Source organism: Cariama cristata, unplaced genomic scaffold, assembly GCF_000690535.1.
Source record: "Cariama cristata isolate BGI_N322 unplaced genomic scaffold, ASM69053v1 scaffold11687, whole genome shotgun sequence".
Lineage (NCBI taxonomy): Eukaryota > Metazoa > Chordata > Aves > Cariamiformes > Cariamidae > Cariama > Cariama cristata.
The window spans coordinates 36298-59656 of record NW_009627112.1 but is presented as its reverse complement, the minus strand read 5'-3'; the positions used below and the strand labels follow the sequence as shown (position 1 = coordinate 59656).

Here is a 23359-nt window from a genome sequence, read left to right as displayed (position 1 = left end):
ATATTCAATTGTATTTCACTCCTGCATATTTACTCTGGGCTTACCATCACAAAAAAGATGGATAACTTGGTATTTACATATCTTTGAAATTATGTTTAAGAAAGCTACCAAACAAGGAAATGCATTTTTAAATTCAAAGCTGAACCCACAACCAACTCAAACTGTGGAGTTAAACACAAAGAGCCATTACATTCAGCTGTGACTCCTCTTTCTGAGGACTTCACCAACTCAGATGATCAGCCTACCCCTGAAATAAGAGTCTAGTTTAGGCTTTTAAAATGTGCTTATACATGGAATCCAATATTTACTGCAGAGTATGGCTGTCAAAATCAAGACATGCTATAAAAAGAGCTTTATTTTTAAACCAAGGTACATGAGATCAAGCTGGTTTTGTATTTTTAAAATGAAGAAATCTACCATCTGTCAGTATTAGATAGAACAATTTTTGTACCACCACCCGTCAAAATTCACAAAACCATGAGTCATACTCAATGTTACTGGAGTGAGCAAAGGTTTCTGCTCATATATGTGTTTGTGTTTTTTTTCTTTAACATTTGGAAGATTTATCTACTCTGCCATCTTTTCATTTGCTAGTGTTTTAGTACCCAAAATTCAAATTTACTGCCTTCCCAATCCCATGTCTGTTGGCTCTTCAGCCTGTAAATTATTTTTTCATTCTAGGCACATAAAATCGCTTTTGCATCTTGGCTCAACATGTCTGTTTATTCACCTACAGCATCTGTGGTTCTTCTGTACCCTGAGGAAAACATACATGCACCTTGTAATTCCCCATGCTAGGATTAGTACTGGAAGAAAGGAGACCAGCTTTATTTTCAGAGTTGATAACATTGCCACAAACAAAAATAAAGTTGAGTTACTCTTATTTTTTTCTTATTTTAATTTGTCTTTCGATTCATTTCTGTACCAATCCTTGCAAGTCAACAAGAAGCCATAACTATAGAAAAGACTTGAGAGAGTTAACTCTATAACATCAATATAAGCCAATAACAGTGCTTCTGAATCCAGTTTAATTTTTGATCAAATTGAGTCCTATAGCCATTACAAACCTGAGACAGGTATGAAATAAAAATCGTAGAGGTGTCAAGCTATATATCTCACTTGCTGAGTCATCCAGTCTTATATGAGACACTTGGGTAGTGCTGGAAACAAAAAGATGTTTAAACTTCTCTTCTTGCTCCCTGAGACTATGACTAGCTGAAACTAATTGGAGGTGCTAATGGGCACAATGGGCAAGCTGGGAATGATGGTTTTCAGCCGTTCCCCAGCCCTGGGAACGCCTCTTGGCTCCCAGCAGCGCTCTTGGAGAGCCCCACTTGGCCATACTGGAAGGGATCCCTTGCCACGGTTTGTGCCCACAGCATCTCTCCCCAGAGCTTTGTTCTCTTCCTTGGCCAGTGTAACTCTCCCATGGTGAGCGTACCCCTGAAAGGTGCTGGGTGCCTGCTCCTAACTACTCCTTGCCTGCCTCACATTTGTACCCGATTTGTTCTGTGCTCATCAGAATTCAAGAATAAACAAAGTATCAACAATTTTTCCTCACCAGTGAGAAACACTGCATACAGAAAATATGGGTGCTACAGGAAGCAGCTTTTTTTTTTTTTTCTGCTTAATGAAAGTCATAGAGACCAAACTGTTTAAAGAACACTGTTAACCTAAAAAAGGGAAATCATCCCAACCCTAGATTATGGGAAGTGTAGAAGTATTTTTGTTGCCACATAGAGGTTTTGCTACCCTTAGTCCAGCATGGCCTGCAAGCCAGAGGATGCTGCTAGTTAGCATAGAAAACTCTCTACAGCAAGCATGAGTGAATGCAATGAATGTAAGGTATCGGAGACTCCCTGCAAGCTTTGTGTTAACCTAATGCCAGGGCTTAAGAAGCAGGTGGTATGTGTTAGCAATTAGCTTGGAAGACAACAGTTAAGGTGGGTAAAGTGGTAAAGTTAGCCACTAGCTGCTAGTGGTAAGGGAATATAGGAAATCAGCTCATCATGATTTAGCAGGGTAAAGCAAAGTTTGTCTGTTCCATTCTGTTGTAAAGTTGTTTTAGGTTGCACTCAGAATAAAATTGGTCACTACCTTTTTGGGAAATATACTGTGTTTTAATTAAGCCAAGCTTGCTGCTGGAGTCAGTCCAGTAATTATTCCCCTCCAAGTCAGATAACAGCCCAGAGCATTTTTGGATTTATTGGAGGTGATGTGGTAAATTAAAAAGAAGACAAACTCATTAGTGTGGTAGATAGGATGCAAGCTGATATATGCTGTGCTGGCCAAATTGAAAAGTGAGCAAGGAAGCTACCTCCTCACCATGAGTCAGTTCAGAAAAGGACTTTGCTTGCAGTCTCTGGGTCTATTTGATGCCTAGGACATTGTGGGCTATTTTCATTGCAGAGTTCATTCCTCTTCTGTTAGCTTAGCCTCAGCAAAAGGGGACACTCTGAGTTAATAGGGAAGCAATGTCTTCACTGTAAGGAAAGAGATGGAGGGCTTTATTTTAAATAAGGATAGTTAATTGAGGATAATTATCCCACAGTAAAAATACACCTTTTTTGGCAATAAAGACAAGATCTTGGAGCAGCAGCGGGTAGCTGTATTAGCTATGCTAATTGAAGCTGCTGCCTGGGCTTTCTGACAGTCCAGGCCAATCCCTTCAGCTGAACAGCATCAACATACCCAAGTCAGAAGTTTTTGTGTATGGTTGGGATTTGAGCCAAGGGCAAAAGTTGAGTTATATTTCAAGTTAACTCTGCAGTAGAGAGAAGCCTGGAGACAAGGGAGTGTTTTGCTGACCGAAGCCAGAACAGGGAGTCCTGAAGACATGTGAAGTACTTACTTGTAGGACTGTATGCGGGTGTTAAATTACTAGAAATGATGCAGGATGGAAATGCAGAGAGATGGTGGTGGTTCAGTACAGCTATGAGTAAACCAAACATTTAAGAAAACAGGCTTTGCATTAAATCCTGAGTCGTCTGTGCTTTCTCTCTTTCTAATTAAATCTTAGACCTAAACCCAAATATAAACACACCATTATAGATTATGTATCTTTTGGGGCTCAAAGCTTCAGTCATGCGATTTGCTTTACATACATACCCTTGCCATTCTCTCTATACACCTCAATAAAAATTGAGTCCTTTCCCAGCCATACAGTACTAGACAAATTCAAAGTTGAATGACATACATCTTCTGTTATGGTCTTCAAATTATTCTGTAACTGCTACATGTGCAGCCTCTTCCTTCAGCAGGGAAGAAATAAAGTGGAATTGAAACTTAGCACTTAGCTATTGCCAGCACAAAAGAAAGAGCAGGGATTATTTAGATAAAGGATCATCTTTTAATGTTTGTATAAGACAGTGAGGTCTTGGGCAAATCTTGACAGTTCTTAGGGACTGTGATAGTATAAATGATAATGATCGAGTTCCATCTCTGCACTAGATCCACACAGCTATGAAAACAAACTTTTGTCACTACCACTGGAAGAAATGTCTGAGTAGACACTAGGAGCAGGTCTAAAGAATAACAAGGTGTGTTTTTTGGTTGATTTTCTTTTCTTTTCTGCACAGTCTCTTTCCAAGGCAGAGTCACTCTTTACCTTTTTAGGTAAAATGCACCCAACAGGGGATGTACTACAGTTCATCATGTGAAACCTACTTATGCTGACAGAAACTAGAAATAAAATGGTTTTCCCACTGCAAGAGTATCTTCCCACGTAAATTACCATATCCAGCCTGTTCCAACTTAATATCAGTTTCTTTGTGATAACATGGAGTTGCCAAGCAACAAGGAAGACAGAGTCACAGCTCCGGGCAGTCAGTCAAAAGCTCATTGTCAGTCCCACTGCTCAGGACATTCTTTTTCTAGACTTCACTGCACTTTTTTTCCATATTTCTTCCTAGCCGAGAAAGCAAAGCTCTGCTTTCCTTTTTTTTTTTTTTAGTAGTGCTTGGGAATGCTAAGGTTTATTTTTGTTAGAAACTTTCTATTTCAATATCCCGTTAGAAATCTTCTATTGCTGTCAACCAATAACAAGGCTGTGCGGTGTGCTTACATAGTCAAAATGCAGCCTGGGAGAAGACAATTTAAAAGTGGCTGTATTTATCTTCGTTGAAAGTTTCATTAAAATCCTTCTAACTGTTCAGTGTAAAGACTCATTCTTTTCCATTCTTAATACCCTGATTTCCTCATTTTTTTTTTCATTTTGTTCCCTACAATACGCTAACTTGCAAACTAGGGTGGCCATAAAAGCACCTAGGCACATACTGGGAACTGGATAGAGATAGATTAGTCCTATTTTCCTTTTGTTTTAATGACTCTTTAGAGGTTTTCATATATAGCCACAAGCACAAACAAATGCAAAAGGCTCTAAAAATACTGGGAAAAAAATAGAGTAGTTTAAAAAGTAGAATTTGCTTTCTCTGTCATACATATTTTCAGAGAGATACCATTAGCTCTATTCAGACTTAACCTTTCAGGAAATTTTATAGAAACTCAGAATTAATTTGGTGGTTGTTTATTGGGCTCGAAGTTTCTTCTGAAGGAACTTAAAATTTGAAACTATTACTTCTAGTGAGCTTGATCCTAGGAGAAGTAAAGCATTTTAGCCTAGATTTAGTGAGCATTTAGGCATAAATATTTAAGTGTTTTTGGAGAGCAGACAAATGCCTTGGTGCCTGACATGATCTTGCTTTGTTAGTTTCTTGTGCCACTTTACAGGGGGGTTGATCTCCAGATAATCAGTGAAAACACATTAATTATGCAAAACTCATTCACAATTTATGCCAAGAAGCATCTCCTGTTGGAAGGCTTCTTTTGTATTGCTGGTGTGATAATTTCTTCTGTGCTATTTCAAAATTATATATATACATTCTGTGTAACTTTATTTAATCCCTGCTTTTGCAACCTGTACACATTTGTATCGTCAAATGCTTTTCCCCATAGCTACTCAAACATTGGAGCAGTATTGCTTGGAGTCAGCAGATGGCACTGATACACACTGTCTTAGTCTGGGAAGAAATCCATGTGAAAGTTGGGAAACAATATTATAGGAAAGATAGTAGGTGATCCTCTTACAGGAGAGAGAAAAGGAATAGTAATAGTGCTTTTTTTTCCCACTGATGTTACATGTTTCTATACAAGTATTTAAAGAAAACACATATAGGAACTAAAAGCCTAGGAGCTAAATTGCTCATGCACGCACACATGCACATAAATTCTCTTTTCCTTAGCATCTTCTACAGAGATGCAGATTATGTGATTATTTTCACTTAAATATGGCAAAGAAACTTGCAATACGCCTGTAAGATATGACACATTTCTAGCATTGTAGCACAGTTGAGTAGAAATGGAGGACAGCAACATGATTGAGTAGATTCACCGATGCAAATTCAAAGGGAGTGAGATTATTCCAGCTACTGACTCTCCCTCAAACAACTTCAAGATGTCTGCTAATGCTTCCATGACAACTCGTTCCTATTTCTTTAAAAGCCAAACCAGGACAAAAGTGACTTCCGAAAAGGATGCACCTCAGGCAGAATAAACTCTCAACAACTCTTGAGAAAGATGCATTATCAGTATCTGTGTGTCTGTATACAAGCAGAAGGAAAAATAAATCATTATGTCATGTTTTCTTTATTATACATAGGTTTTTTGTAGTAGATTTTATGGCAATATAGAGTTGTTGGATGTTCTGAGGTTTTGTCAACAGTATTTTTTAAATCCAAATAATTTTTTTAAATCTACTCCTAATAATGAAAGGTACATGACGGAATATTTTACTTGATATACTTCAAAACATTGTTGTAAGTCAATGTTTCTTAATTTTGAAAAAGTTGATTAATCGGAGACAGTTCACTGGAAAGGTTTTGGTTTTCTTTTTTGTATTTTAAGAGAACTATATGAAAAGGTTTGAGAAAAGATCATTTAAAGCAGATTTTATTTTATTTCATTTTCTTAGCTTTGCCTGCTTGTGTATCAGATTTGGCTTTTGCACAGGTCACATTATTGCAATCCCTTTCTAATTAAAAAAGAGATGTTCTGAAGATTAAGGATTTGGGAACATTCAAATATTTGTTTCCAAGTGACACATTCTGCAACACAAGCTATTCTGAATCACAAATCAGCAGCACAGTTGGTGGTGTTAGTTTTCAATATCTAAGCAGGTATTTATATGAGGTCTATTAGTATTGTTTTATTAATAAGTGCATGATAAATGTCCATATTTTGTCATTGTTGGTTGGAATGATAAAATACAACATAACAGGAAAAAAAAAAAGGGTAAGACATAGTGGTGATAAATTTGCCTTTTCTGAGCTCCAGCAAATGATGGCAGGAGCTAGAAAGCTGGAACTTGCACAAAGCTTTTATTTTTTTAAGTATAACAGTTATTCAATGTATTCATTTACACTGCTGAAGTTTAGTTTCTATGCATTCAGAAATAGAAATACTCATATCCTGAATTAAACCAGAGTAAATGTAATGCACAGTTCTCGTAGCTCACTGACAACACCCAGAGGCAGAGGCCATAAACTGCTAAGCAGCGTCTACAGGTGACTGGCCTGAGCATCCTCCCACTTCAAACACAGCAGAAGGCTTTCATTTTACTGCTGCCAACAAACCATACAGTTTCCTGAAACAGCAGCCCATGATGCTGGTTTTTGCTCATCTTTTACTACTGTATCAGTAGAAGATGGGCATCAACAGTCCACAAAGCTGGACCCACCAGAGGCAATCCAACTCAGGCAGTCATTCTTCGAGTGAACTGCCTCTTCAGGCAGTCATCAGGTCATAACATTTCCCAGTCAGTATAGCCAAAGGGCTGTTGGATGCTGCACATTAACCCAAAAGCATAAATTCAAGGCGAAAAGGTCACTTTCTTCAAGCTGTGTGGTCGCTAAATGGCAAGGTCCTCAGAAAGAGGATCCAACTTCCGAGTCACACTATGCACACACCACCTCCAAATTGCCATTCTCAGGGCAAGAAACTTTTCCCCAAGCCTTTCCTGGAAGCCCTCCATGCTAATCTGCACAAATTGAAAGAAATCTTTCTTTTGTTGGAGAATAAAAGTGATTCATTCACCGCATAATTTAATGGTCTGGAGAATCAGGTGGTGGAGACAGAAAGGCATCTAGAGGTAATTGAGTCTGAAATCATTGATCTGGAGAAAATGGAACCAGAGCACAAATCCATTGCCAACTGTAATCAAATCTTTTGCTCACAGAAGGGGTAGAACAAATGGAAAAACAGGTACAAGCCAACATTATCTGAGCACTGTGCTTCCCAGCTGAAGACAAGGATGGAAAGGGATGTGATGTCTCCCACAGGAAGCTAGCTTCTGACCCTTACAGGACTTCCAGAGACTCAGGAAAAAGAGGACATCCAGAAAGGTTTCCTCTGAAATCATGGGACTAATGAATGGCAAACTATTGGTATTCTTTGCAACTAGAGCAGAGCAAACTATTCATATTAAATAATATTTCCACTGAAATGTAGTCTCCCTTTTTTTGGACACAAATTTGCATGCAAATTGTCAAGAAACACATCATTATTTCTATACAGTTACTGTTGCTATAAATTATTTGACAAGTGTTTTAGGTGGACATATTTTGGCACATCACTTACTCATGAAACTATTTGCTGGAATGTGGCTTTGAGGATTAGATACGTTAGTTAAAAAATAAAGGCATTCTGATTGGAACCCCATGCTACAGTTTCATTTCCTGAATAGATGAAAATTACTTTTTGAATCAGATTTCCAGTTTAAATATTTGTAATTTCAAATTCAACATTATTTACTTTCCCATTAAAATCTTCAGAGTCTATTAAAAGAAAATATTTGTCTTAACTATGAACCATCAGCTTGGCAATGTTGGTTAACCATGAACCTGCAGCTTTAGTCCTCCATAGAGTGACTAACAGCAAGCAGAATGTAGTATTTTTACAAACAGGCTACAAGAGAGACCATGCAAAATACTGTTTCATTCTATAGGTTTTCCAGCTTCATGCATCTACAGACTGGCTACCTGGCACAAATGATGTTGAAAAAAGTTGCACAAAAAATTACAGGTATTCAATAAGGGAAAACAGGATAAAGGCTACTTCTGCCTCCATGGGTGTGACAAATGAGTAATTGAAGAATTGTTGCTTTATGTATGATTATTCCAGCTTATGCTCAGTCATCGTTTAACAAATTTACCCATCAAGATAAATATATCAGCAAGTAACAGGTAAAAGATTACCAGTACATCAACCAACTTCTGTATTAAGCACTCTAATAAAAACATCATAAACTATGAGCTTTGAACTTGCCTCAAGTTACAAAAGAAGGGGTATGCAAGAGAAGAGCTCCCTTGCTGGATTCTCCAGGTCAGATCAGGTATCTAACACTGGGGACTGCTCATCAGTAGGATAATCATTTGGGAAACTGTAGTACTGGTTCACCAGATCATGCATGTTTTCTTAAACGAACCTCTGCCTTAACAAATGGGGTCTCGTGTGTTGTCCCCTGCCCCAAAAGTGTTACATCTGCACTTCTAATTGGCATTAACACTTCAATTATTTGTCTGGTTGCTGCTTTCATAATCCTCCAACACACTAAATGTGGTGTTAACTTTGGCTTTAAAAGGACCTTCATGTTTGCATGAAAAACATTAAATAGGTGACTTTAAAATGACCAAACCCCTAATGTCAGATGAAAAGAAGTGAAAATATTTTTATCACGTACTTTAAAGTTAGGACTAATCCATAAAATGTGAATGCTTGAGGATGAGGGCTTAGTTCTACTGACCTCTATCTTTCAGGATACAGGAATAAAATAGTCCTTCGTTTTCTTGGCTTTAGAACCTTATTGACAACCTACTAAAGTTAATGGAAAGATTTCAGTAGGTTGTTTTGGGTTTTTGTTTTGTTTTGTTTTAAAGGCAAATAAGCTTTACAACAGAGCTCCCTCTTATTCGAGGATATTCTGACAGGTAGACTATCCCTCTAAACTCTTGGTTGGAAACTCCCCCAAATCAGAGAAAATACAATTCTGCTTCTCAGAAGAGAGCAAATCTGAGGGGCTCCAAGGGCACTGACCCTACAAGCCTTAATAAATACACTGAACTGCAAAACTGAAAACCACCACAAAGCTAGAAAAAGGCCAACGTGTGTGATAGAAAGACAGCAATTTTACTATAAAAGCAGAAGTCTATGAAAGAGGCAAGTGGAAGAAATAGACCGCAAGTACAAATAACACGCAGTAAAAATTCACTAGAAAAATAAAACCATTTTGTTAGGGAAAAATGTAGCATCATCAAAGACAGAATATAAGCAAGAAAATGGAAGAAAACAAGCTATTTAAATCTTCTTAACTAAGAAATTGGTTGGCTTAAATTAATCAATATTCAGATTAGCTAAAATGAAGTGTTTACATGATCTACACTGTTAAAACTTAAATGAGTTGGTCTGCTAAGTTTTTTCTTTTCTTCCTTTGAAATTACTGAGGTTTTAAAATGTTAGAAGCAACTATTGATGTCTGCTCTGTGAATGTCACTTACCCATACAGGAACTTTACTTCTCAGTGTGTAATGTAACTCCTAATTCCTTGAAAAAAATTAAGTTACCATTTCATGAAACATTGCTGCCCTAATTTTCTTAATTGCTGCATTAAATCTTTTTGTCATTTTCCTGACCAATGGATATATCTGTTGAACTAGTTATAAAGGGCTTTTTCATACACCTACTGTCACCCTAAACAAAAAGGCCTGACAGATGATACTGATGTTGAAAACAAAGTTTGAAGTTTCATAATTGGCTGAAACTTGATGCTTGATTTTTCTCCCATAAGAGCACAAGAGCTCCTTATTAAAACCATAGTAAAAGGTAAGGATGGCTTCTTTGTTTGGTACAGTGCAATACAGTGACAAATTAAAGAGCTGTTCAAAGAAATCGCATTTAGGGAGGCTAACAGCCAAATCAAACAGTGAGGGCTGGTAATGTGGATGGGAACAGTGCATTATCATGCCACTGGGGATATGGGATTCAGATTATAATTCTTAGACTCAGTTCTACATCTGGGAAGAACTAGTATGCCAACAAATTTGTTGTAGTTGTCATTTCCCTTATTGCACTGCTACAACACCTTTGTTTAGAGTATATAAGATAGCAGAGACAAAGCCATCCATTTCTCACAGGAAAAAGATTAGGGTAAAAGGGAAAGGAAAATTATTACAGTGTTGAATATACAATATTACTACAACTTCAGCTGTTTTGATTTCAGGTGTTTGGTGAGCCTTTTACATGTTGTCCCTGAAAAATCAGCCTTGTAACAGCACTGCAAACTACCATTAAGTCAATGGATCATGTATTAGCAACTATCAAATTACATGTTGTGTAATACCTTGCAGGTGGGGAACATGAAGCACCCAGCACATACTCCCCATGGCAGGGAGGTTGGACTAGGTGATCTTTAAAGGTCCCTTTGAACCCAAACCATTCTATGATTCTATGATTTAAGTTAAAGTAAATATATATGTTGGTTTGTAGAATTGATAGCATGATTTAGGTGCAAAGACTGCCCTGGACAGCTATGCTTGCCAAGGTGTTAGGCAAGGCATTTAAACTTCTGCAACTAGATATACTTTCCCACCTTTCACCTGGCTTGTTTATTTGGATAACAGGCTCTTAAGAGACAGGGCTCTCTTGCATACCTTCTGAACAAAGAGTAGCTCAAGGGGGACTCATTATATTACTCTGATACTGCTATTAAAAAATGTCGCTGCACATGGCCACAATGTAGGGCAGGATGGTTATGAAGAGGCAGCCGTGGAAACCTCTGCTCTAGGAACAACAAAGCGTATTTCAAAAAAGAGCAGCCTCCTCATGCTATCATGTCTGCACATATAATGTAGTTTAACCACATCAGTATGTGGTACAACTGCGTACATGTATGTGATACAACCGTGGTGTAACTGTGTACATACAAATAAAAGCATATGTGAAATTGGAGAACAGATGACAATTTGGATTGTCACTCAGGCTGCCACTAGGAAGATGCCAGTTACATGTGTCATGTATTTTTCCTCACATAAAATTCCATTCCTGCATAGTAGTAGCTAATTTAGTGCCTATCTTCATGGTAGCATAGTTACAGTTATTTTTTCCGTTCACTGATTTGCATATTTCACTGTGGAATGCCATCCTCCATTTTATCATGCAGCATTTTCTGCCATAAGATCCTCTGAACCTTTTGGTGGTCTGTCTTTGTTTCAGCTGTTCAGACTGATTCTTTACTATCAGCATACTCCACCTCAATCCTCCCACCACCTTTTCAAAATTGTTTCTGAAGATGCTGAATGCAGGTCTCAGCATGGATCCCTGTGAGATGCCACCAGAATTTCTCCATTCTAAAAAAAGGCCACTTATTCCTATCTTTTCACTTCTAATTCGTGTCTCAAAGAATCTTTACTCTCATCCTATGAGAGACTAGTCTCTAAAAAACATTTGTTGAAATCTGTCTCCAAAAGGTCTTTAAGCTAAAATACACACATATTGACCTGATCATCCTCATCCATATGTTTATTGTCTTCATAGAATGACTCAGAAGATTTGTCATGCATTAATTTCTTTTACAAAAAAAAAAGAGTTCAACTCTTCCCCAATTATAATTTTTCTTTATTATAATTTCTATTAATTTCCTTCAGATGTAAATCAGACATATTGTTCTGTTCCTGCCAAATTCAGCCATGGAGTCCTTTTAAAATATTTGGTTATACGGCCATCTTCCATTCCTCTGATTCCAGGACTGCACATCACATAGTTCATCAGTTCTGTGTTTTAGTTCCCTCAAAGCTCTTGGGCATCTGCCATATGATCCCATTCTTTGTTTCTTTCTTTCTTTTTTTTTCCTAAAACTTCTCCAAACATTTCACAGTCAAAAATGATCCCACAGATACATCATCTGTCCAAATACAATTATGCACTGCCTAATTTGAAATAAACAGTCTTTCAATATAGATCATGAAAGTTTTCCATATACTAAAGAAAAAAGAAAAATGATGAACAAATTAGGCCATACTTTCTCACATTAGCTAAGTCTGGGGAAAAATACAGTTTAAAAAGCTGAAAAAAGTCTGAAAAGCAGATCTACATAGGCAACATTTCCGTCATTCCTGTCATCATGTTCACCTGAAGAAAGGCCTATTGGCAGTGTGCCACATGCCTTAATTACAGGGCTGCCAACTTTATGCTTGGACTCCAGATGCTCCCCATGGTTTCTTTCCAGACAGGTACTTTCTTATGCAGTAGAGTGGCAGGTGACATTTGATTGTAAAAGCAAAACATTCAGTATCACACTAAAGTTTGAAAAAGCAGCGTAGGTTTGTCTTACACACCTCTCTGGCTGGATGGCATTCTTAATTCATTCTTAATTAAGGAATGATCACCTGCCTTTCTACCTCATCATACAGGCAAGATCATTTTACAGGTAAAGTAATGCCTATTTTTTGCATCTTAAAGGAGGAGGGTTTGTGCAAATGTTCATATACCTCTAAGAGTATGAGCTCTTTTATGAGACAATATGATACATGCCAGGAGTTTGCTATGAGGTATTCTTCTTATCTTTACCAAACCTCTCTTTTTTTAAAAAAAAACCACGAAAAAAATATGGAACCAATCTATTTTATTTCACAGCTGTGAATACTCTGCTAAAGCGTGCATGAAATAAACTATTTGCAGTAGTCCTTGTGGAGAAACCATGCTTTTTCTTAAGATTAGACAGTCAGGGTTGAGCGAAAATGAATATTCTTCTAAACACATTACTGTAACTCAGAAGACAGACTCTTAGCCTTAATAATAGCAACAATGATAATAAACAATAGTGTTGTTAGTAATAGAATATATTTCTAAATGTCAGTAATGGTATTTTTAAACAAAAAAGGCTAGCAATGTAGTGTAAATGCGTGCTATGAGGAACATTAGCATGTAGCTGCCAGACAATCTCAATGAAGGATTTCATTGTTTAATTATGAAATCATTGTGTTTGATATTATTATACACATACACTCCAGATCTGATGCAGATCACATTCAAGAAAGATTCCAAGCAGCCTCAGAGGTCATCGTTAACCCTCTGCCAAGCAGTTTATAAATAATTATTAAATAAATCCATAGGTTATACCTAGTTCTAGAACAGTTTCTACAGTGTTATTTGTTGCTCATTGTGATGAAAGCATGGTTAAGGTAGAACAGAAAACATTGTTTTCTGTTTTTCTCTAGACCACATAGATATGTAAGGACACACCTATGTACCATTTTCAAATGGCTGAGCGCAAAATGTCATTTACAGATTCTTCCTTTCAGACACATCTGTTCTGCACCCGTTCTTTTAATGTTTGTTTCTATACATCATCTCCCGATATTCAAAATACTTGTCCTCTTACAGAAACTTTCACTTGGACACATGAAAAAATATCCTCCTACCTTTAGCAGGTAAGCTTGGCAGTCACTGACATAATCATACTCCAATCCGTCAAAGGTATAATAATGTCGATCTCCATAAATAGTGCATACAGCAGGACAGGGATAACTAGTGCAATTGAATATCCCTCTTCGACAAACACTGTAAGGAAAATTAACAATCAGTATCTTCTCATAGCAGGGTCATTTTATTTTCAAGAAAAAACTTTCTTGGGTTCTTTATTTCAAGTCATACATAAATTCATGAAAGGAAACTAATTCTCAGACCCTGAAATACAGAGCTATTCTGTGGATTGCTTCTGAAGTTATTGCTGATGCCATGGCAGAATAGCGTTGAGCATTTTGCCATCAGCACAAATGTACAATAAAAATTCATAAATGATTGCAAAATCTTAAAATCTTTATGGCTTATGCAAATATTTCCATCCAGCCTCCAATATAGATGAGCCACCATGCTACAACATGCTCACTCATAAAACACTAGTATTATTTTTTTCTTAAGAAATTTTGATAAAAATTTGCATATATTCAGTGCAAAAGACATCCAGTTACTACTTGTAAGATTTCAGGATATCAGACAAGTACAGAATGAGTTTAAGAAATAAATGCTGATGTTTTGGAGGATTACTTTTCCTGTCAGCTACATTCAGTGACTTAAATGAATTTGTATGAAGGTAGTACTGACAGCCTCTAGTTCTGCTTGTGTAAGTGTGTAAGCCCAGTTGATTTGCCAATGAAGTTTTTCACTGATTAAAAGCTGCCATGCTAAACCTTATTTTTTTATTATTAAGCATATAATTAAATGAAGATAGGTATTCTGGCTAGCAAATTATAATGGATGAAAAACCATTTTGCGTCAATATGAGTCAGGTAAAGCTCATCCTGCAAACAGTCCAGTTCCCAAAGGAGCAGGCTATTTACCACTGTCATACATTTAATTTCTCTTTTTTTCTCCTTGGTTGTCTTTCATGATATTTTATTCTCCAAAATGCCAAATGTCTTTCTTTCAGAGATTAACTTATATATGTGGAATCAAGCATTTGTTCTTGACTACTTTTTAACTTGGATATCTTCTGCTTCTTTTTCAGACCTGAAGCACTCTCCCAAAAGTCTGCCTACTCTTCCAAGTCTATTAGTAAGCCCGATAAAATATATATCCTGTAACTGTCTATAAACAAGCATATACATTTTTTATTTTCAATGTACTCAACAAGTTTTCTGTATCAGTTTCACTTTATGGCTAGACCCAGATGATTTGGAAGTATGCAAAATGCATGTCACTCACCAGGTGTAACATGGTGTAGCTATCACTTCTCCTGACAGAAATTCCCTGTCTTTCCAGGTGCATGGACAACTGTCAGGAATATAACATTTCCCTCTGTGCTCAGCCATCCTTCAAAATAAAACAATTATTAAAATGAAAGCATAAATTCACAAGTAGATCAACATAACTGAATGTGTAGTGTATTGTCTAAACCCCACCAAGGTCAACTGGTCTTTCATCCAGCCAAGGACAATTGTTTCAGCAGCAAAAGCTGTCCAAGTCCAATGATCTCCACTGTGAATAGCTGAAGACTTCAGAAAGCTCGCTGCTGCAACTTTCTTTCTACCTCAAAAGAGTAGTGTAAAAAAGTTGGTGTAGGAGCAGCTCCTATGCAAGAGTGCAGGTAGTGTAGGTACTCCTGCCTGCAAACTGCAGAGCATCTGTGTGTTCTGCACGCTGCAGAGGCTGCAGCCGGGTTGCCCTTCCCTTTCTGCTGCTCCCTCGTCCTCCTGTCCCAGGGAAGCAGCCGAACCGATGTGCCTGCTCCTCTGCGCAGAGCAGCAACCATCCTGTTCTGAGCACAGGATAGTGAGCTGGGCCATGGCAGATGCTGCAGAGTTAGCAAGGCAAAAGAAACACAGTTTATGAAGGGCAGTGGAGGTTACCTGCCTACCCCAGCGAAGCGGAAACAACTGACAAGGTTAAGACCAAACAGTGGCATTTAATGCAAAAAGCGGCAAGTTAATTAGATCATGAATAAGTGACCCAGAGATGTGGTTAATCACTTTTTTCTATGTCCTCATTTCCATCTGCTTAGGAACATTAACTTTTTTTAAAAAAAAGTTACTGACACTCCCAATGCTGCTCTTTAGGGGAGCAATTCCTGCAGTTGTCATTGCAAGACACGGTTGAGAGTACAGAGGGATGTGTTTTTAAAGTATGATCTTAAGATTGCTTCACTTGAAGTTGAATTTAAAAGGAATACACAGATTAGAGTTTTCTTCTCCCCATAATTACTAGCTCATTAAAGATTAATTGGTTTTAAGTAAAAGAGTCAATTGTTCAGAACAATAATTAAAGATAGGAAAGCACTAGAACGGGTGGCTTGGGAAGGTCATTTAGAGTCTCTGTCAATGGAAGTTAAATATCTGCCAAGAATAACATAGATATTGCTGATGCTTCCTGAGGGCAGGAGAATAACTTAGCCCCATGAGGTCCCTTTCCATACTACTCTTCTGTAATTCAACTTATCCTCTTACATCTCCAGCTCAGTCTCAGGGTGACTTTCAGTGTATCTCTGGGTGATGAATTTACTGTCATTCTCAGATCATTTCCTTGTGAAATTTTGAGATATTCTATTCAATTTTTATACATACCAGAGACTTTCAGTGTTTCTCATTCTTTGTCACCTCTTTAACTACTGACTAAAAGAACCACAAGCTGTCATGCAAGAATTTTAGCAATAGAAAATGTGAAACATTTTTACTTTAAGCGGACCATTTTTTGCATTCTAGGAGTCCATCCTGTCATGGGTTTCCAAAGGAAAGTGTTTCAATACCATGCACAAGCTGCTTTATTTTGTGAGCACCATAAATACCCGGGATACTAGAATAAAGTGCCAGTCTCCAGGAGAATTCAAGAGTCCACCCCAAAAGGCTGGGTCATTGGGTCAAACAATGGGTAGTGGTAGAAATAAGGTGGGAAAGGAGAAACAAAGAGAAGAACAGCATCTTAAGAGAATAAATAAATGACATAATAGTAAAACTTCTCATAACAAGGCTTTCATGACTTGTCCATATGGATTTAATATCATAAGGTATATGCTTAACATTTTCTTGTATAAAAAAGAGAACTTCTGAACCCGATTTTTAAGATAACCCTGCTGGCTCCGTCCTAGCTAAAAGTCATACTCACTTCTTGGAACCATAAGCCTGAAAGGCGTAATGGCTCCCGAAATACAATTTAACACTGATGATGACTAAATGTTACATATTTACTTTTCTATCTAATAGCAAAGTAAGTATTTATTCTCTTACCTAACAAAACAGTTAATGTGTTTTACTCCATTATTTGACTGAAACTTGGGATTTGGCTTGTCTGTACTCCTGTTATACTTCATCATTCAGAAAATAATCAAGTAACATATTCAATTTGAAATGGTATAATGCTACTTGACTGAGAGCAGGGCTTTAGCTGTGTTTTTTTAACTTACATTTTAATTACTTCAAATTTTCAAATGAACTTTCACAACAATGTTGCTAGTTTAAGTTCATGAAAGTATCATGGTGATGCTTCAGTAAAAATTTAACTAGTTTTTATATGATGCCTTGTACAGATTCACACATTTTTGTGTTAAAAATAATTGATTATTGCTATAACACTAATGATCTTGAAAGCTAATTCCTCAGTTGAGGCAGAGGTTGTAGAGGATTACAGAATACCAGGCAAGAACAGCTAGTGAAATCTTAAATATCTATGCATGAAATCTGTCCTTCACCAGTGCTTAGTCATCTGTGAACATCACAAGTTGCTGGAAGGGGAATTCTGGCAGTCTCATTACACTCAGTTCTGTGCACAACTGATATACTCTCAGGGGACCATTGGCTACACATACAACGAAATAAAATCAAATGTTGAGAAAAAACAGGGAGCACTCCACCTGAGGTCAAATTGCAGCAATTTGCACAGCATATTTGATTCTTCAAATCTGAAAGTGCACACAGCAGGTATCAGGGGAGAGAATGGAAACAGATGGAGGGAGTGGTGGTTGATCCTGACAGAAACTTCACAACAAATGCTTTTAGCTTTTGCACTTTGATTTGAGCCCTGCAAAGCTCAGCGGACTGTTTCTGGGCACCAAATCCAAATACATGAGCTGAGAAAACAAAAACTTTGGCTAAGTTCAGAGAGGCAGAGAGAATGAAGGGGAGGAGAGCAGGATCCAGCCCACACACACCCCTCCCTGCCCCAGGTTGGGCATCAATACTGTAAGCCTGAGTAGAAGTCTAGGTAAGACAATTACTTGGTCAGTAAGCAGGAACACAGCCAGTTTACATTACAATTTCTTGTCCTATTTGCTTCTACACTCAAATAAACTATACTGTGCAAGTGGTGGGAGTCATCTCCTGTTCAGAGAGTCCCAAATACTAGCTAGTTGGACTGGTAGCAAGCTGGATATCTCATGGGACAGTGGAGTCATGGTCTCAGGATGGAGAAACTGGGACTCCAACTGAGGCAGCTCTATAGCATGGAGCCTCACACCAGCAGGAAGAAGAAAAGGGCTCTGAGACAAAAGAAAGAGTTGGCCTTTTAACTGTGATTGTATAACTGCAAGTTTATAGAACAATAGCTTCAAAATTAGAGCTGTGATACCACTGGAATTTTAAAAGCAAAAAAATATGCAGAGTTAAACTGTGAAAAATAAGTATATGGCTTGTGCTCCAGGTTGTTCTGCCAAGGCTTACCCAGGGGGGCAAACGCAGCCACTCGCACAGGGTGGTGAGGGGACACAGGAGAAGTTCATGGCAAGGTTCGCACAAGAGATCCCGCAATTCACACCCGCTGCTGGGAAGCCAGGCACAGGAGATCTGCAGTCATAGTAGATTTTTCCTTCAGGGCATATGTGAACTTCAAATGCAAAATGTAGGTTAAATGAGATCAACTGCTGTTTTACACTGAAGGTTTTCTGTTTGTTTTTGTTCACATTCTATTTATTTTAATGAACAGTTGGCCTACATTACAGTAAACATAAGAATACAATCTGAAAAAAAGTCTATAACTTCATTTGTATTACAGAAATATAAAATTAATAAATGTTTTAATGTAAAAAAAAAAAAAAAAAGACCAAACCTTCATATTAAGCATCTGGGTCTAGGCACCCTGGATGTCATACAGAGCCCATTCTTAAAGATGGAGTAATTATGCCTTAGGTAGGCAGAATCTTTAGAAGTGACATAATTTTCAGCGTAGTGAAAACCCTTCTAAATCCATTGGAAATTCATTTAAAATTTACCTTCTAGAAATCAAGATCTTAAGGCTTCCTAAACATGGATAGTCAGCCTAATTTTAAGTCTTCCCATAAGAACATATTGACGTACACCTCACATGTAATTATTTATTTTTTTTAATTTCTAGTGGTAGCACAATTTGTGCTACAGAAAAAGGAAAAAGAAAAAAACAAGACAACTTGTGCTCCTAACCTCCTATTTTAAATATGTCATGACATTAAGTATCTCATAATGAAAATACATGAGGAGAAAACTAAATGACTATTCAATGTCAAAAACTTTCTCTATGAACTGTAACATGAGACAAGACTGTAAATTACCTGTGTTTTCTGTAGTGGCTTCAATACATTTCACTGTTCCATTCAAACACTGACTGGAAAAGAAAAGCAAACCCATTTTTATTCAAAGAGAAAATGTTTTATGCCACCATGTTAAAAAATATAATACAACTGAACCCAATTCAAACAACAGAAATCAGGAGGAGCAGGATTAAAATCCAAATGCATGAGTCTAAACAACATTTTGCTGGTGTTTTCTAACCGACGGTCTATAATGAGGGCCCAGACTCACAAAGGTGTTTATGTACTCTTTAATTGCCTAACCTTCACTGAAATAGAAAAGAAGCTGGGTTTGTCAGCTTTGGTAGGAATGTATGGCCAGGTGATTCAGGATGCTGGCAGTGTAACACAAAATCTTATCCGCGTTGGTGAATATGGAAGGATACAGTATGCAGATTTCCTGTTGCACAGACATTAGGATACACAGCTTGATTCTTTCTATGATAAAATACAGAATTGTAGAAAAACAATTCAACAATAAACTTAGTCCTCATTTTTTCCTTTTGCTTAAAAAAAAAAAAACCACTGAAAAACCCAAAGCATTGCAGAGGACAGCAATGGTGGAAAAATGAAGCCCCTACTCTCACCTCTTGAACTACATGATTACCAAGCTTCATTTATAACAACTATAATATATAAGACCTCAGTAAGAATCAACCTTGACACAAAGTCTCACAAATTATTTTAAATCAGCAGGTTGAGAGCATTTCTTGTAAAACGAACAAGTTTGAACAGGAAACCTGGGAAGTTTCCCCACTTGTTTCAGTGAGGTCAGGATTCCATCATGAATTAATAATACAAAATGACACAAATATAGCTTATATAGCTCCCTTCAAGCCTTTGTTTGAAAGACTTTCCAAAATAGAATCACATTGTTTATTCTTCCGAAAGGGGCCTCATATTGTTATCAGAATGCCCCCAGGTCTAAGAATAGGACTGCAACTTCTATGTCTGCATTTTGAGGTACTCTTTAGTCCATGGCTTACAGAATTTTCCAGGTATCCTGTTGTTCAAATAAGCAGGTACGTAATCCAATTTATAGTAGGCTCCCTTTTACTAAGTGTGTAACAAAACTAAAATCTTGATACAATAGACCTTTATTCTATGTGAAAAAATTCTCAAGGCTTTTGAGTGGCATCCAAACTGTGATACATGAAAGAGAAAAGTCTTGGTGCTCAAACCTACCAGGAGCCTGTTGGCGTAGGGAGGATTTCTCCAGGCTGGAGGGCTTTGCCCTTGTAATGACAATGACAGGCAGATCTGTTAAAAGAATATTTATGCATGTAAATACAAAAGTAAGATGAAATGGAATTTAATGGCAAACCATTTATCAAGCTATTATGATAAGCAGGCCTTATAATTCATTATTTCAATCTTTATATTTACAATATACTTCTAAAAGCAAAACCTAAAGAATGACACTCTGACTGTATTGAAGTCAGTGGCAAAACTCCTACCACCTTCAACAAAGCCAGGATTTTCCTCAATCTCCGTACTATTTATTTGCTGTTTCCTTGCGTTAGTCTTATAGAAAGGAGCTTTTCTTTCCAGTTATGGGAGTAATATGGCAACATGTAGTTCCCATTCAAAGTACTGTCAAAATCATGGGACAGAGGAATTATCATAGCAAAATCTATTAACTCTGTCTATGGTAAGTGCTAGATGGTATAAGAAGTAGCAACAGAATTCCCTAGAAAACATGCAAAAATATGGAAATACCAAGTTACCTCACTCTCTTTAATAGTTTGAAACAGTCTTCCCTACAGTATGAACTTTACTGATCTTTCCAAAATACATGTCACAATGAACAGCAATAACTCTATAATCTTGACGTTTATATAAATATTCATTCCAGTTTTTAATTCAGTACCTGAACTTAGTAACTCCCCATGGTGGTAAGCTGTAAAATTTTGGCACACAATGTACAAAAACTATTTCGTTTCATTGACCATTTCCTTCTGTTTGACTGAAGGGGGTTGCATTGTGAGACAGAAGACAGTTCTAGCCATACTCCATACTATCCTTGACTCTATGGATTGCTACTATGTAGATTCCTTCTCATTTTTTCTTAAGCATTAAAAACAAGGTTTTCAAGTGGAAATGCTTTCCCATGAATTAAAAAAGTTTCATCATGCTTCTCTAAAGCAGTGTGACATGTCTTCTGTGAAGTGCAGTAGACGGCTGTACACACAGCAGCAGATGAGGCCCCACTATCGATCAGTAGAAGAGAATATGAAATCTTCATACACTGCTTGCAATCCTGTTTAGGTGGCCTACATCTTAAGTGAAACAGCAGAAAAACTACTTTAAATCTTGCTGGAAAGAGGAAAATGTGCCTATGCATATGATCTGTTTTCTTATGACTTACATTGATACACAAAAGTTGACCGACTCTTCAAAATATTTCCCATCAGGACAATTACATCCTTCTGCACAGTCATCACCACAGATATTTGCCATAGAAAGTGAAGCACAGGAATGTTTACAAAAAGAAGAGCACTGATGATAAAGCATACCACTGTGACACATCACAGCTGGAGGAGAGAGAAGGAGAGAGAAGGGAGAACAGCATACTCATAAAATGTGAAAAATAGGAAACAAAGCAATATGTCATGGCAGTGCAAAACAGCAAAGCAAAATGGTCTCTTTCTGCACTGCAGTGAGTTAAAATGCACAAGAAAAATATGCTATTTTATTGATTTCTTAAATTAGAAATGTTTAGATTCAGGTGAGTTTACATTAGACAATTCCTTGGCTGGAATTGTCTATTTTGTCAGCAGTAGGTGTCTACTCTTTATATACGTTAAGTGTGTATGTGTGTGATCTAGTAACTCAGGCTTCCAAGAAAGGAAGAATGGTCCAGCTAAGGTTGAGGCATTGCTCTGTGGTTTAGAAATGCCTTGTTTTAAATCATTGCTATATTCTACTCGGCAAATCACTGCCCAGCCTGCCCTGTCCACCCCGGGGAGCCCCTACCACCCCAGCTTGCTTTCCCTTAGGGAACAGTCCTGCTCCTGCCACTCTCTGACTACTTTAGCTTAATAGGGGCTTCCATATGACTTAGGGATTCAAATTCAGAAATTAAAATTCTCTCTGTAGCCAATGGAAAGGGACAGGCACCCCCTGTGAGGGAGCTCAGGGTCCCCAACTCAGATGCCTAACATGAAGGCTATTAGCGTTCTCACCTGAGTATGTTATTATCCCATGGCACAAATCTACTTTCCAGCAAAAAATATCAATCTCTGTATTGTGTGGAGCAAATGATATTCGTAGAATCTTACAAATATCTAAAAGATATTCCATTCTCCAAACATTACTCACCACAGTAAGAAATATGAGATCTGAAGTCAACGACGACCCCATGCTTGCCACAGACGTAAGCATAGTGTGCCAAAGCATTACACAAACAGCTGCTTCCACATTTGCATGCATCGAAGCGGCATAGCTGGTAGTATAATCCTGGACTGATGTAGGCATGGCAGGGAGCAAAAACTTCTTGATTGATGATATCACAGTGAGATGCATACCCAGCTAAGAGAAGGTGACATTGGTTTAGCAGATCCATTTTAATATAAGTTAGTCCAATGAATATCACAGAATATTAAAACCAAGCATAGCCAGTTGTGCAACAAAAACTTCTGTACAATATCTTTCTGCAAAGTTCTATAGTTTAAAACTGATATTGTAAGCAACTACCTCAACAATAAACTCCACTTAAGATAAAAATAACTATATAAAAACAGTTATGCCTTCCTCTAGTAATGCAGGAAACTTAAATGGCAAAATAATAAATTTCAAAAGAGTTAGTTAGAAGAGTCCTCCAAAGCTTGGAATATGTCTTTTGCTACTTCATGTTTCATTTAGCTTTGAAATCAGCAATGGCCATATATTTCTTGGCATGTAGACTCAGGAAGCATTACAAACTGGAGCTCAAGTGCATGCAAGTCCCAAGCTGGCTATATACCTTCTACTGCCAACAGACCTGCCTCCTACCACTGAAGTGTACTACCACCACAAGTGGTGGAGTATCTCAGGAACACCATAGTATGGATCATATTTAAGCCAATGTCGCTGCTAAAAGACTGTTCCTACCCTTCATCTTCCCTGTTTATTTCCACATACACACACTGACACAAGAATTTCTGGAGTCTCTCATTAAACTAGATGCAAGGGGGGAACTTGACTTGCTGGAAAAGTAACCTGACAAAATAAGTAAACAAACAAACATTCATTTCTTTTTCAGTTTCATAAGATTAAGAAAAGACCTGGAAAAACACTTGTGCT

At 37.5% G+C, this 23359-nt stretch overlaps 1 protein-coding gene across 1 annotated transcript in view; it reads right to left on the bottom strand.

Annotated features, from left to right (window-relative positions):
- OTOGL (otogelin-like) overlaps positions 1–23359 on the bottom strand; it is a 95330-nt gene that overhangs the window by 44760 nt on the left and 27211 nt on the right. Inside the window, exons 19-25 of the mRNA XM_009704322.1 lie at positions 22397–22606; positions 21444–21609; positions 20261–20335; positions 19058–19110; positions 18195–18357; positions 14752–14859; positions 13470–13608 (exon numbers count right to left, since the gene is read on the bottom strand). Of these exons, the coding sequence (XP_009702624.1) occupies positions 13470–13608; positions 14752–14859; positions 18195–18357; positions 19058–19110; positions 20261–20335; positions 21444–21609; positions 22397–22606 (914 nt within the window). The remainder of the gene's footprint in view (positions 1–13469; positions 13609–14751; positions 14860–18194; positions 18358–19057; positions 19111–20260; positions 20336–21443; positions 21610–22396; positions 22607–23359) is intronic.